Genomic DNA, 15,608 nt, shown 5'->3' on the forward strand with positions numbered 1-15,608 from the left:
GCACACACACACTCCTCACATTTGCAAACACATTATGTCATAACTGAACACTAACCAATCATTGCTTTAGTATAGGCCTATACAAAGGTCAAAGGTCAGATTACCTGTTTTGAACAATGGATGCCAACAATAGACAGAGAGTAAGAGGAGGAGGAGGAAGAGACAGGGGATAACAACGAGGAGGAGGAGGAGGGAAGAAGAGGAAGGAGAGTCGTCTCTGATGAGATCAGGGAGAGAAGCCCATCTTGAGTAGCTTTACAGTGGTGTCCATACTGCATGCAACTATCTAATGACTATTTCAGCTTTACTAATCAATCAGACTTTGTTTTGCACAAAGTGCATACAATTCTGTCCCCCCCACACACAAGCACGCACAAACACTCACAACACACACACACACACACACACACACACACACACACACACACACACACACACACACACACACACACACACACATTATTCTAAAAATGATACCTTTGGTTTACATATGTTTATACTTTTGTGTTCTTGTTTCATGCTACTGTATACAACACTGAGCTACTCTAACGTGATGTTTTGCCCGATCAATATTTTCTGTTTTACTGTAACATTACATTGTTTTTTACAGGTGCACTCTCAGCAGATGACTTTCTCTCTAGAACATTATGTGTATAATGTAGATATATGCCTATGAAAGACAAAAGAGATTTAGATTTAGAACAACAGTGTGTACATGGTATATCCAAAAATTTAATATTATGAAAAAAGTGTTTGCCATTTGATGCAAATTCTTCATTTTGAGATGTGTTTATGGTATTTTGAATGCATTGCTTCATTTTGAAGGAGATGTGAGGCATTTTGCATTTTGTGTGTGCAGTTTTAGGAATTGTGTGTAGAGTTTTGAAAAAAGGAGACATAGTTTTGAAAAAGTGTGTAAGCAGTTGGAAAAAAACTGTAACACCCACACACATTTATAGTTTTTTCACCTATTACGTAATGTAGGACATCTCGTGGGTTGGTTGGTCAGATCTAACAGGATGTGAGTGTTTCTATGACTTCCTGTTCAGCCTGACGGCTGCTACAAACTGTCCGACTTTACTGCAGCATTTTGTCATCGTCCACTGCTGCCACTTGCTAACGTCCACTTTACAGGCGATGCGCAGCTCATCAAGAAAGAGCCTAACATCTTCCCTCTGTCTGTCCACATGTCCTGTCTCCATCTCAACTGTCTGTGTTTACCCTAAGTTTTTACTTTTTTATTTTACGTTTTTCAGTAAAACATCACATCATTTTGGACCGTTATTATTACAATATTTGTGTCTGAAACATACACACACACACACAGACAGCAACACACACACACACACACTCACAGCAACACACAGACAGCAACACACACACACAAACCACACACACACACACAAACACACACATATGCACATATATACTACACATAATATATTTACATACACATATCACATTATATACTGAACATATGTATCTATACATATACATTACATACACGTGAACAACACAATCATTTACAGTTTTTGCCTATTTCTTACACACTTTTTGCAGAATTTGGCTCATTATGTCAAAACTCTACACACAAGCCAATCAGACATAGCACATGGAGATTAACAACTCACATCTATGCTAAAATGAACACACAGCAACACATTGATGGGCTTTATATAAAAACACTGCAGTTATTATTATTATTATTATTATTGTTATTTTTATTTATTATTTATTGAGACTGAGTCTTCTGTAAAACTCAAAAGTAGAATTTCTGCAGTTATCAAACAAGAGTTTTTACAAAAAACAAACATTCTTACCCTCGCGTGAATATGGGCCTCCTTCCTCCTTGTCGTTCTTGTAGACAGATTTTCTTTGACCTGTTTCCTGTCTAAATGTCCTTATGACAGATGCCACTGTACTGTATATCTACTAAGATTTGGCTGAACTCTTAGTCCAGTCTCCCTCAGCATCAATCCGTGGTTCACAACATGGTCCACTAGTGTGCCTCTACCTCTGGCTGGGCCTCTTCCTCTTCCTCTACCGCATTTTATATAGCGCTTAAACCTGATTGGTGTGTCTACAATTTAGCAGTCATGTGTTTGCGTACCTGGTGGCTGTGTTTAACCAATTGGTTCATGTGTATTCATTTGAAAGCCTTTGCTTTGAAATTGCAAGGAAGTGACATCATGATACATTTCTGTGTCAAATGCTTACAAGTGTGTTTAGTGTTTTGCAATCACTGTGTGTAATGTTTTGCAAAAAGTGTGAAGCTGACAATGTGCTTACAGTTGTGCAAATCTAGCCTAGTGTTTTGCTCCTTGAGTCTAAGGTTTTGCTAATTGTGGGAAAGTTTTAATTTTAGTGTGTAAGCAATTGTAAAGAAACTGTAAGGTATGCTACAAGAAGTTTAGGTATTGAGGCTTTGGTCTAATGCTGCGTTCATGGACATCGGAAAAACATTTTTCCGAGTGAAAACGTCATCATTCCCGTAACTTCCTGTGGGAATCAGAGGTGGGAACCTGGGGCTAGATTTAGCTAACAGAGTTTCCCAGTTGGTGACACGTTGTTGACAACTGACGTTTGATGTAGGCAACTTTGGTTCACTGAACAATAAACTGTTTATTGTGGACAAACGCCTCTGCCAAGAAACATACACAGACAGAACATGTTTCAAATTATTCATAAATAGGCCTATGTATAAACCAACACCTTATCTGTGTCTTTCCCGTTGGTTGTCCTGCAGATAACACAAACACACAACTGTCCATGTGCTGTTTGGATGCTCGCATAAGAAAACAGCAGCAGATCTTTAGTTATTGTGGCCTCTATGTTTTCACCCACCTGATGCTCTCGGCTCTGTCATGCAACTAGTTGTTATGACAAATGGCAATATAACAGAAGAAGAACACGCATCACGACCATGTGAACGGGCAAAAACTGTAAGCAGATTGTTTTGAACATGTGTTGAGCACTAGTGAACACAGTGAATGTGATGTCAGTGACATCTGCTGGTGACATGGAGGTAGTGCAGTCAGATGAGGCAGACACACGAGCACAAACTGTTGTTTTCTCAGGAAATGGTTCCAAAAAACACTGAAGCATATAGTTTCCTCAAATGTGGAGATGGAAATGAAAAGGATAATTTAAAGAAAGGAAATAAATAGTTTTGGAGTGAAAGTAGAAGGTGGCAAAAAAAAAGAAGTTATTTGAAAGAAAGTAAAAAAAAAAAAAAAAACGTTTTCTGGTAAAGATTTCCATGGCAACAGCGAGCTCCACCAATCAGAGACGTGGCTTTTACACTGAGGATTGTGAGTAGTGTAGTGCTTCTCCGTGACATCGAGAATAAAACATGTTTTAAAATTTTTTTTTCTAAAACAAGGTTGATTTCTTTTCTATTTTGGATGATTTAGACATTATGGATAATAATCTAAATCCTTACGGAGCCACACGGAAGTGTCTTAAAACAATAGAAATACTACAAAATAAAAGACTTCGAAATTGTGAGCTAAATATAAAATTTAAAGGGACGAGTGTTTAGTAGGAAATTATATCCTCTGTTTATTCTGGTAGGAAGCCGCTGAGGATTCTGGGATATTTACAGGATGACGGTGATTTTTTTCATTTAGATTTTTTAAAAACACTTTATGCAAACTTAGTATGACTTACAAATATGTGAAATAACGGTAACACATCAGTTATTTTTAAATAGATATAAATATATATATTAGAACAAAAAGAAACAAAAAATAGAAACAAAATAAACTAACATAAAACATGCACACAGGGGTCAAGAAAGAATAAAAACGTGTACACGCACACACACACACACACACACACACACACACACACACACACACACACAACACGCACACACACACACACACACACACACACACACACAAACAAACACAAACACACACACACATACTCACAGCAACACGCACACACACACACACACACACACACACACACACACACACACACACACACAAACACACTACACACACACACACATATACACACACACACACAGAACAGACTCACAGACACACACACACACACACACACACACACACACACACACACACACACACACACACACACGACAGGCATCAATTTGCAAGAAAACAAATGAATTAATAAAATACATTAAACTGGGAGAACAATCTTACAGTTTTAATAGCTTTTTTTGTTTTTCCTAATTATACCACTTCCTGTTTTTAAAGTGAGCTTTACTTTGAAAGGGATGACGACGATGACGACGATGACGGGAAGGAGGAGCGCTGACGTCATAGATCTCTTTCCTTTTTTGTGCTCCGCAGTGCTGCTGCTGTGTGAGCTGACAAACCGCTGGGAGCTGCAGGAAGCGCCTTTACTTTTTACACTTCTCCCAACTCTTCTTTTTCCTCTTCATCTTCTTCTTTCTCCCCTATCTTCTTCCTCCTTTTCTCTCTCTCTCTCTCTCGCTGTCTGTGTTTGTCTCCATGCGGGTCTCTGCCCCGCACCGACGCAAACAAACAGCGGGCCTTCCTGTAGCCGCCGCCCCGGCCTCCCTCGCCCTGCGGCCGGCGGAGCCTCGCAGCTGAGCCCCGCTGAGGTGGCCTGGTTCCCCGGGGGTGGGGGGCAGAGATGCTGTAAGAGCAGCCCGGCGGAGGAGATGCATGTCCCGGACTGAATGGAGCAGAAAGCAGCGAAGGAAAGCAGGAAGATGTCCGGCAGGACGCCTCTGACCCCGGTGAGCGAGAGAGAGTCTGACCAGGTGAGTCTGGTCTAACCCCTGGTTATTATTGATGGAGTCTGACCAGGTGAGTCTGGTCTAACCCCTGGTTATTATTGATGGAGTCTGACCAGGTGAGTCTGGTCTAACCCCTGGGTATTATTGATGGAGTCTGACAGGTAAACAGAGAGAGTCTGACCAGGTGAGTCTGGTCTAACCCCTGGGTATTATTGATGGAGTCTGACAGGTAAACAGAGAGAGTCTGACCAGGTGAGTCTGGTCTAACCTCTGGTTATTATTGATGGAGTCTGACAGTTAAACAGAGAGAGTCTGACCAGGTGAGTCTGGTCTAACCCCTGGGTATTATTGATGGAGTCTGACAGGTAAACAGAGAGAGTCTGACCAGGTGAGTCTGGTCTAACCTCTGGTTATTATTGATGGAGTCTGACAGGTAAACAGAGAGAGTCTGACCAGGTGAGTCTGGTCTAACCTCTGGTTATTATTGATGGAGTCTGACAGGTAAACAGAGAGAGTCTGACCAGGTGAGTCTGGTCTAAACCCTGGTTATTATTGATGGAGTCTGACAGGTAAACCGAGAGAGTCTGACCAGGTGAGTCTGGTCTAACCCCTGGTTATTATTGATGGAGTCTGACAGGTAAACAGAGAGAGTCTGACCAGGTGAGTCTTGTCTAACCCCTGGTTATTATTGATGGAGTCTGACAGGTAAACAGAGAGAGAGTCTGACCAGGTGAGTCTGGTCTAACCTCTGGTACGTTATTTGTGTCCCCGAAGGGCGATTCGGTGTGCAGCAAGGCCCTAGACTTTTGGGGGCCCTACGCAGGATTTGGTTTGGGGTACTCTCCACATTGTAATGTTTTGCCACTGCACTTGGCACTTAACCAACTTGTGTATTGTAAATAGTTTAAACACTCATAATGTACAAATACGCATTAAAAGACTAATGCAAGACCTATTAGCAGCAACACTTTTTTGAAATTGGGGGCCCTCTGGTAGCCACGGGGCCCTAAGCAGCCGCTTAGTTCGCTTACGGGTCGTGTATAAACGCATGCAAGACACAAGTTCTACACACCGTCCAACTGGAAAGTGTAACAGTACGAGGACAAATACATACCTGTACAAGGTGCACGTATAGCGTCAAAGTAATCTACGTAGGGTAGGACAACGTGCATATCAGCCTGCAAAGTTGACCCAATATAATCAACAATGACCATCGTCAAGAACATCAGCATCCGTTACATTACATCACCAACCTGAGGTCAGACGTTTTAGCTGAAGGAGTCTGGTTGGCTTTGAGGAGAGATTTTATTTATTTTGATTAGGACAATGCAGATTAATCATAGCCTGGTGTTATAGCCTGGTGAGACCGTCCTTATCTGGCGAGCTCCAGTTTTCCACTCGCAGATCAGTCTGGCATATTGAGATGGAGAAAATTTGGAGCCGTTCGCCAAAACAACCGACCAATCAGCGTTGGTTTTGAGGCAGGTTTAGGTGTGATGCAACGAGAAGCGACTGAGCCAAAAAATGGCACTGGAGGTTTCTCTTGGAGGAAAAGATGTTTTTGCTCTGATTGGTTGAGTTGGCCGTCTATCACCAGCTATAGATGCAATCAGCTAACCAGGATTTTCGCCTCTTCCCAAAAGTTCTCCAACAGAAAGTCCCAGATGGATATGGCGAGCAAATGCGAAGCGATCCATCTGGTGGAGTCAGGTTTAATTTTTCAGCCGTAGTCCTAGTTACCCAGCATGCATGTCTTTATGGTGGGAGGAAACCCACGTAAACACGGGCAGGCCCTGCCCGGACCGGGAATCGAACTCTGCAGTGCCAACTTGCTGTGAGGCAGAAGTGCTAACCACTGAGCCACCGTGCTACTGAGCAGAGATAACGGCTTCAGTTCTACTCCGTAAAGGGCCGTCTGAGGCTACATCTATCTACAACCTTTTGGGTTTAAAACGGATATCTTTTGCCGAGTTTTATGCCTCACGTCCACACTGCTGCGGTGTTTCCGAGCCCCTGAAACTCTAACGTTTGGAAACACTGCTGCCCCCCGTTTTAGGTATGAAAACTCCGGGGTTGTTTTGTAGTCTGGACGGACACAAACGGAGACTTTTGGAAACAATGATGCCTGTCAGTCAGTCTTATCGGTTAGGTAGCTTCCAGACCTTTCATTAACAGCTGTCTGTCTGTCTCTCTGTCTCTGATGCTTCCAGACCTTTCAGTAACAGTCCCACCTTGTCCTCGCTCCAAGAGAATTACTCCCTGCTCTTACTTTTCACCGTTGTTCTGTCTCCAAAGTACTTTCTGTATCTGTGTTTTTCAACCGCAGAGTAACATCAGGCAATCTGCTTCCTGTTAACATTTGAAGATTTGGTGCACATATTTGTTTGATGCTTAATTTGATGCTCTCATTGATTTCACATTCATCAGCTAAGTGCTGCCCCAAAACGGCCCTATAATGGATCCCTGAAACCCACTACATGTTTTATTAAGTTCAGGTGACGTTACTTTGTTAATACTTAAATCCACACACAATTTCTATTATACGGCCGTGAAGTTGGCAATCAATTTCATCCTAGGTGGTGTTAAAAAGGTCTTAAAAAGTCTTACGTTGAACTTGGAGAACCGTGAGGTAGGGTTGCACGCACGTGCTCATGTCATGTGATGTGTGATGTCACATGTGATAATATGGACGCAGGTTAGTTCTGCTACTGGAGCTAAGTCTCCTGTGTGCACAGAGATCATTTTTGTCTCAAATATAAATGTAGTCTGACGGCAAGGTAAAGTTGGGAACATATTCTAAATGTAGCATCTATTTCAACTGATACAGAGGTTTTTAGGGGTCTATTGTGCTTTTTTTTTTTTTTTTTTTTTATCCCACACATCCTTGTTTCCTGTAAAATAACCCGGTGACTAAAGTACCCACAATGCAACTTGACAGCGTTTACTTGTAACAGAGTATTGTATTAAAGATCTGAGTCAGAGACAAACGGCTTCAGGGCGTATTTGTTGTGTCATGTAGCGGGAAGCTGACAGAGCTGCAGAGATTCATCGATTAGTCATCAACTATTAAATTAATCTCCAACTAGTCTGATAATCCGTTCATCAGTTGGAGTCATTTTTTGATGATAAAAACAGGTAAGCTCTGTGTGACGTCAGCTTTTTAAATGTGAATGTGTTCTAGTTTCTTCTCTCCTCTGGGACAGGAAACCGAAACCAAACAAGTAATCCATTCATCCAGAACATAATTCACACACATTAATAAACCATGTCAATAATCGTTAGTAGCAGCCGTACTAGTCTATATCCACTTCTGGGATAGCTCCGGTGCCGCCAGAAGATCCGTCGGAGGCTATTTAGCAGAGGCACCATGGCTCTGTCTGGAGCTTAGCGGTGTTGCCTTTTGTCACCTTTTTGTCACATTTTTACATTGCTTTTTGTCACATTTTTTGCCACCTTTTTACGTTGCCTTTTGTTGCTTTTTGTCGCCTTTCTTGCTGCCTTTTTTGTTGCCTGTTTTGTCACATTTTCTTTCCACATTTTTTGTTGCCTTTCTTGTCGCATTTTCTACCTTTTTTGTGGCCCTTTTTTTTCGCCTTTAAACCAAGACGATTGTGATTAGTTTAAAGAAATGCCAATAACCAGAGCACGTTTTCCTCCCATCCAGTAATGCTGTGTGTGGACTAGCCAGACCCTCCCCCGCAGCGGTGTGGAGGAGGGTCTGGACATGCAAGACTATTATTACTACTACGTCATCTTACAGCGTCAGCCGTACTAACAGCTGATGTGTTTCCTGTCTGTGAAATAGAGGAAATATTTTCTTTGATTACTGATTATCTGTACATTTGACTGAAGAGTCTTTGGAGTTGTGGATGTAGGGGGGAGGTGAAGTATACTTGCAGCTTCCGTGTGTCACCTGTCAAACCCGGGGTAACGGTGTGATGTTTTCATGCCTCGTGTGAGCCGAGTCTTTGGGTGTGTGGAGGCTGATGGACTTTAAAGGAATTCTGGGTAAACGCAGCCTCCGTATTGTCATGCTAATGCAGGAATGCTAGCAGAGAGCCGTTGTCAGGCTCCCCGTGAACACATGACGATGTCACTTTTCAGTGTTTCTAGAATCTGTTTAGGAATCGGATTGGTTTTTAAAAGTACCGGTTCGGCATTGGAATCGTAAAAATCTAAAAGATGCCCAACCCTAGGGGTGACTGTCCGGTCACGTCTGCCCGTTCCCTCTAATCTGGGACTCTTCACTTCAGCCGGACTCGCAGCTCCAGCTCCAGCTCCAGCTCCAGCTCCGGCCGCCTCCTCCTGTCTGTTTGCTATCGATCCTTCCCAGAATACACTGCAGGAAGTATCAGCAGCTCACTGACGGCGTTTTAGTCTTCTAGAAGTCGCGCTCTGAAAGCCTGAAAGTGTGACGCGGCAGCTTTACAGTCACACGGATACCAAGACAATAAACCCCCACCCCCCACCTAGTGTTGGCGTGACCTTTGACCCCGGGCCCTGCGTCGGGTGCCGTCCATCACACAGAGGGGAGGATTCAGAAAAGGGACAGAGCAGCTTTTGCTGCAGCTTAATTTGCACAAATAAGACAAAAAAGACACTGTGTGATTCTCAACGCACCCCCCCCCGTGAAGGCAGCGTCTCTATTGATGAGGTAATCCGGGGTTTCTGGACCATTAGAAGGCTTAAGCGCAGCGTGCAGGCCGTTTTGGTCTGCAGCTAATGCCGACCACGCATCAGAACAGGACAGGGGTCTGCAACGCTTTCTAAGACAAGGACCCCCCAGCTGAAAGAGAGACGGAGCAGGGACCCCCTACTACATATATAACGTATCAAATAAAGTTGTAGCATAACAAACTGGGCCTACAATAACGTGGAGGGCGGCTTAAAGCCTTTTATACCTTTTAGTGCATAGAGTACTAAGCTATGTATTCATTCATTATCTGCTCTAGCTTTTTAACGTTTTATCACCAGATATGGTGATAACAACGGTCCAAAATGATGTCAAATAGCATCGTGCATGCTACTTGTTTTCCTCTCCAGTAAAGATAGAAAATGAATCCTATTTAAGATGGTTTTTTTAATGAGGTTTTTGTCTGTTTGTTTATGTGCTTTTTTAATGTTTTAAATTTTTTTTTTTTTTTTACCACCGGATTCACCACACAACTTATGAACACTAGTTTTACACTTTTTTTTTTTTTTTTATTCATGGTCAATAAACCTCATTTAAATGAAATAATACCTAATTTGAGTAAAAGAAAAGCTGAATTATGAATAATTTCGATAAATAGTTTAATTTTTAGAGATTGGCATGGTTTTATTTCAGGTTTTATTTATTTTTTGAGAGATGATCTTATGGAAAGTACCCCATGCCAATCTCTAGCTATGGTGAAGGGTATGTGATGATGGGGGGGTATGGTGAAGGGTATGTGATGATGGGGGGGCCAAGGGAACTTTATCAGGATGCATAGTATCCTGGATCCATGAATTAACTGGCCTTAATAATAAACATCTGCCTGCCTCTATGGGAATCTAACATAGGGGTGGACTGACTTATGCCCCCTGTATTGTAAGGAAGAACATTTATTTATTTATGATACATTATTCATTCACAAAGAAAAGTAATAATCCTTAAAGGTTGGATTTTTCCTAATTTTTTTTAAATTAAGGCATTAAGATCAATTTCCAAAAGATGATTTTTTTCTTTTTTTGTTTTTATTCCTCTTTTTAGTCAACTTTAGCATGCGTGTGTAAACTTATGCAAGCCACTTTGTGGTCCTTTTTTAGACAATATTGGTGCTTTGTTCTATGATGACTTAGCAAATTTTTTTCTGACTTTTTGGGGGCTTTATGTGGCCCATACTCTTAAGTGAGAAAGCTATATGAGACATGCAATACAGTCTCTTCAATTAAAGCATGTCAATAAACTTTACATGTCTGGCCCTTAGCGAAATTGAGTTTGACCCCCCCCGCTGATCTCTAAATGTTTCTAATGAATCTGTTTGTGTCTCTTCCAGCCGAAGACTTCAGACGGCCTCCCCGAGCCGCCGGCCCCGCCCACCAAGTCATCGAGCCGTCACAGTCTGCCGCCGTCTCGCAGCGCCGGGTCGGCGGCCGCGGACGAACAGCCGCACGTCGGCAACTACCGGCTGCTGAAGACGATCGGCAAGGGCAACTTCGCTAAAGTCAAACTGGCCAAGCACTCGCTGACCGGCCGAGAGGTGAGAACACACTCCTCCTCAGCAGCTCAGACACACCTCTACTGCTGAATAACTCCATACTGTCGACTTCAGACAGCTTTACACTGTGGCGCCTCCGTAGGGCCCCACGGGGACAGTTGCAGGGGCCGCGCACCGTCCAGTCAGTGTCCACTAAAAGTTCTGTTGTTGCTGCTGACAGACTCGGATTATTATTCTAAGTGACAACATTATGGGATGGATCCCTACAGAGATAGATCCTTTAGTTAAAGAGTAAGATCCTTCTAGTTTAACATGAAACAGCCCCAAAATCACAATCACCAAACTACACCAGACTCCATGTAAATAATCAGGACTTTTAGTGTGTATAGAGCCAGCATATCTCCACCAGACTCCACAGTACAGTACAGGCCAAAAGTTTGGACACACCTTCTCATTCAATGTGTTTCTTTATTTTCATGACTATTTACATTGTAGATTCTCACTGAAGGCATCAAAACTATGAATGAACACATATGGAATTATGTACTTAACAAAAAAGTGTGAAATAACTGAAAACATGTCTTATATTTTAGATTCTTCAAAGTAGCCACCCTTTGCTTTTTTTGATAACTCTGCAAACCCTTGGTGTTCTCTCAATGAGCTTCATGAGGTAGTCACCTGAAATGGTTTTACCTTCACAGGTGTGCTTTGTCAGGGTTAATTAGTGGAATTATTTCCCTTATTAATAAAAAAAGCAAAGGGTGGCTACTTTGAGGAATCTAAAATATAAGACATGTTTTCAGTTATTTCACACTTTTTTGTTAAGTACATAATTCCATATGTGTTCATTCATAGTTTTGATGCCTTCAGTGAGAATCTACAATGTAAATAGTCATGAAAATAAAAAGGAAACGCATTGAATGAGAAGGTGTGTCCAAACTTTTGGCCTGTAGTGTAAATAATCAGGACTTTTAGCGTGTATAGAGCCAGCATATCTCCACATGTAAATGGGTGAATTAAGGGTTTATTTCAACCAAACCAGAGTGGTGATTGTTGGAACAGTGGAAAGATGAACCAAGACCAATCTTGCAAAGTCACACAAAAGTCTGTCTTTTTCTTCGAGTCCGATGTCCATCCCAAGGTGGCAGCGTCACAATCGAGACATCCATTATGAATTATAAATCTGTGGCGTCAGACTTTGTGGGTGTGGGTGTGTGTGTGTGTGAACACACAACTGTTCCCTATGGCGCTTAAGCTGTCTTTAGTATATGTGAAGTATAAAAACAGGACTAAATTAAATCTTAATTACTAAAATTTAAGTTTAATTTCTCCCCACTCTACTCTATTCTTATTGTATATTTTACTGTCGAGGTGACATGCTGCGTATCCAGGATCTTTTAAATGAACTGTTTCCAGCTTTCCGTGAGGTCCTGATACAGTCTCAGACTCTTTGATCTGCTCCGAGGGGTTAAATCAGCTGGAAACGTAACGCTGCACCATGAATTATTAATGCTCCGACGTCAGCCGCTCACAGCCCATTGGTCACAAGATCAGAGCGTGTGTGTGTGTGTGTCTTTGTCTCTGTATGTATGTGTGTGCGTGTCTCTGTGTGTGTGTGTTTATGTGACGCTTTCCACTTATTTTAAGAACCCTTTCCGAGCCAGCGCCGTCCAATGGGCTGCTGCGTGTCTCCCCGGAGACGGCTGAGAGATGAAGTCCGTTCTGATCCCATCGATCTTCTCTAAAGCATTTGTTGGACTGGAGCCTGAGAGAAAGTCTTCATCCTGCTGACTCCTGTTCCGTAAAACACTCTCCGTGTGCTCAGCCGTTTGTATTTCTTTGAATTCTTCTGTGCATTTAACTTCACAATGTTAAATGTTTAAGTTATTACTCCCGTTTTTATCTCCGTCACGTCAGACATCATCGGCATTTTTTCACATCTTCATGTGAAAACATCAGAACGTGTATATTAAGTTATAGAGTGAATTAGATTAAGGTGGTGAAGCAGGAAAGTGCTGCATGGGATTTAATTTAATTTACAAACGTTACCAGGAAGTCTCACTGAAACTGCAGCAATAAAACTGTCAACTAGACACATAAATACTACATAAAAATCTCCAAAACAAGCTGGGATCCACCGCATCTTCTAACGGCATGGCATGTCAGCTGTTTACATTGATCTGAATCTACATCCCATAAACATCCTGCATCAGTAAAGCAAAGACACACACACGGCAACACGCGTACACACGCTTCATATCTGCAGAACTCGACGCACGCTCACGATCACACACACACACACACACACACACACACACACACACATGCTCACACAAACACAGACACATACATACACACATAGACACACACAGACACACATACGCACGCACACACACACACACACACACACACACACACACACACACCACAGACACACGCACACACACACACACACACACACACACACACACACACATGATCGCACACTCTCGCACACGCACACACATGCTCAGACACACATAGACCCACACCACAAACACACATACACGTGTACACACACACACACACACACACACAGACCCACACACAGACACAGACCCACACCACACACACACAAACACACAACTTAAAGGGCTAGTTTGGATGTTTTTTTTTTTTTTTTTTTTTTAAAGATAATTTTTTGGGGGGCTTTTCCCTTTTTATTATAGAGTGAGAGTGGGTAGACATGAAAGGGGGAGAGAGATGGGGGATGACACGCAGCAAAGGGCAGCCGGTCGGACTTGAACCTGCGCCGCTGCAGGACTCGGCCAACGCTCCCACTGGGTGAGCCAGAGGCAGCTCCTAGTGTGGATGTTTTTAGGGTGATTGTATCATCAACAGTCAGCACAAACCAGACCAACAACCAACCGATCGAGGCAGGGGTAGACCAGCAGCCTCCGGGTCCTGCCAGATGAAACGATATGTATTCATAGATTAATAATTTGGATGTTTTTTGTGTGCAGGTTGCCATCAAGATCATCGACAAAACTCAGCTGAACCCCACCAGTCTGCAGAAGGTACGCCCTGTCTGCCTGTCTGTCTGTCTGTCTGTAAGAAAACTCCTCATCCAATATTAAATGAAGTTAACTGTTGACACAACCCAGTAACGTGAGCTATTTAACTGAGCTGATACATGGTTAAACCTCATTATCTCTTACCAGTGGATCTCCGTGTGGACTTGGTCCACAGCAATCCCACCAACCAGTCCCGAAACCTCCCAGTTAGAGAGGAAATGTCCTAAACATATTCTTTTATAAATCTTTACAATCCTTCCCTGAAAGAACCGAGCAGACCTGTCTTGTTGCACCGTCCAAACTTTCTTCAGAACTTGACATTTTCAGTGTGTAGCTCGAATGTTGTTGTCTCCGGAAGAGAGCAGAGTTTGAGAAGGCAGCACACACACAGAGACAGAGAGAGAGGATTTTTGGCGCATTAACAACATGCCTGTCATGCTTTAATCCTGGAAATATCAATAAAAAAGACAATGTAGCACCATCTTGTCCAATAGGAGGAACTCACAGCCATACTCGTGCAGTATTTTCAGAATGAACTGACTCCAGACTTCAGGTCAAACATTCATTTTTACCACCTCACCACAGGCAGTAGTTGTTACCCACACAGGTGTTGGGCCTTAACCTGGCTGAGTAGACCTCTTCCCAGGACTGTGTGGGTGCGTATAGACTGATTGACATTCTTGTCTTTTCATAGCCATAGTTAATATTTAATAATAAGCTATTGCACTGCCACCACTGCACACACTCTACCACACTACCTTATCAGGGTCATTGCATCACGTGGTCAGTTCAGACACACACAGACCAGACCTTTTGTTGTGTGTGTGTGTGTGTGTGTGTGTGTGTGTGTGTGTGTGTGTGTGTGTGTGTGTGTGTGTGTGTGTGTGTGTGTGTGTGTGTGTGTGTGTGTGTGTGTGTGTGTGTGTGTGTGTGGCGTGTGTGCGTGTGCGTGTGCGTGTGTGTGTGTGTGTGTGTGTGTGTGTGTGTGTGTGTGTGTGTCATAAGTAACTGAGTAACTGTTTGTGAATGATCCACGTGGACGTGATCTCTACAAATCGTAATGAAAGTGTGTTAAACGTGTTAAAGCTGACTCTCATCGTCTCCTCAGCTCTTCAGGGAAGTCAGCGTGATGAAGATCCTCAACCACCCTAACATCGGTGAGTCTACTCCTCCTCCTCATCTTTCTTTTTCTATCATTATTCCAGTTTTTATTGAAAAGTATTAAAGTGTAGTGTGATATGTGTGAGGATCTGTTTCCTTTAATCGGTAGGATAGGATGTGTAGGCCGTGACGTCTCTACCGCAGCACCGTACTTCATCCAGAATTGTTCTACAGTAGCACATATCGCTATTTCGCCAGAATTGGGATCAATTGTGCCGCCCTAGTTTCCTCCTCTTCCTCCTCAGTAATCCTGTTTCTGTTGTTTTTTCAGTGAAGCTGTTTGAGGTGATTGAAACGGAGAAAACTCTGTACCTGGTGATGGAGTACGCCAGCGGGGGTGAGACCAGCTAACCTGTCTGTCTGTCAATTAGTATTTTTTTATGTGGAGCATAAAAATTACAAAAAAAAAAAGAATCTTGTCTTCAGAGTAAAGTCATCCAGAGGTTTTGTTTTCCAACTAGGGTGTGACACATCTGC

At 42.7% G+C, this 15,608-nt stretch overlaps 2 protein-coding genes across 3 annotated transcripts in view; one reads left to right on the plus strand and one right to left on the minus strand.

Annotated features, from left to right (window-relative positions):
* LOC114546308 (NACHT, LRR and PYD domains-containing protein 3-like) overlaps positions 1 to 1,995 on the minus strand; it is a 45,967-nt gene extending 43,972 nt beyond the window's left edge. Inside the window, exon 1 of the mRNA XM_028565007.1 lies at positions 1,821 to 1,995. The gene's annotated coding sequence lies outside the window, so the exon portion shown is untranslated. The remainder of the gene's footprint in view (positions 1 to 1,820) is intronic.
* mark1 (MAP/microtubule affinity-regulating kinase 1) overlaps positions 1 to 15,608 on the plus strand; it is a 40,947-nt gene that overhangs the window by 2,029 nt on the left and 23,310 nt on the right. The window contains exons 2-6 of one of the 2 annotated variants that reach the window (XM_028565109.1): positions 4,326 to 4,762; positions 10,756 to 10,959; positions 13,920 to 13,973; positions 15,079 to 15,127; positions 15,403 to 15,468. In XM_028565109.1, coding sequence (XP_028420910.1) covers positions 4,679 to 4,762; positions 10,756 to 10,959; positions 13,920 to 13,973; positions 15,079 to 15,127; positions 15,403 to 15,468 — 457 coding nt within the window. In that variant the 5' untranslated portion in view covers positions 4,326 to 4,678. The remainder of the gene's footprint in view (positions 1 to 4,325; positions 4,763 to 10,755; positions 10,960 to 13,919; positions 13,974 to 15,078; positions 15,128 to 15,402; positions 15,469 to 15,608) is intronic. The other variant, XM_028565119.1, reaches the window with a different exon arrangement.

The sequence above is a fragment of the Perca flavescens genome, chromosome 2 (genome assembly GCF_004354835.1).
Source record: "Perca flavescens isolate YP-PL-M2 chromosome 2, PFLA_1.0, whole genome shotgun sequence".
NCBI classification, from domain to species: Eukaryota; Metazoa; Chordata; class Actinopteri; order Perciformes; family Percidae; genus Perca; species Perca flavescens.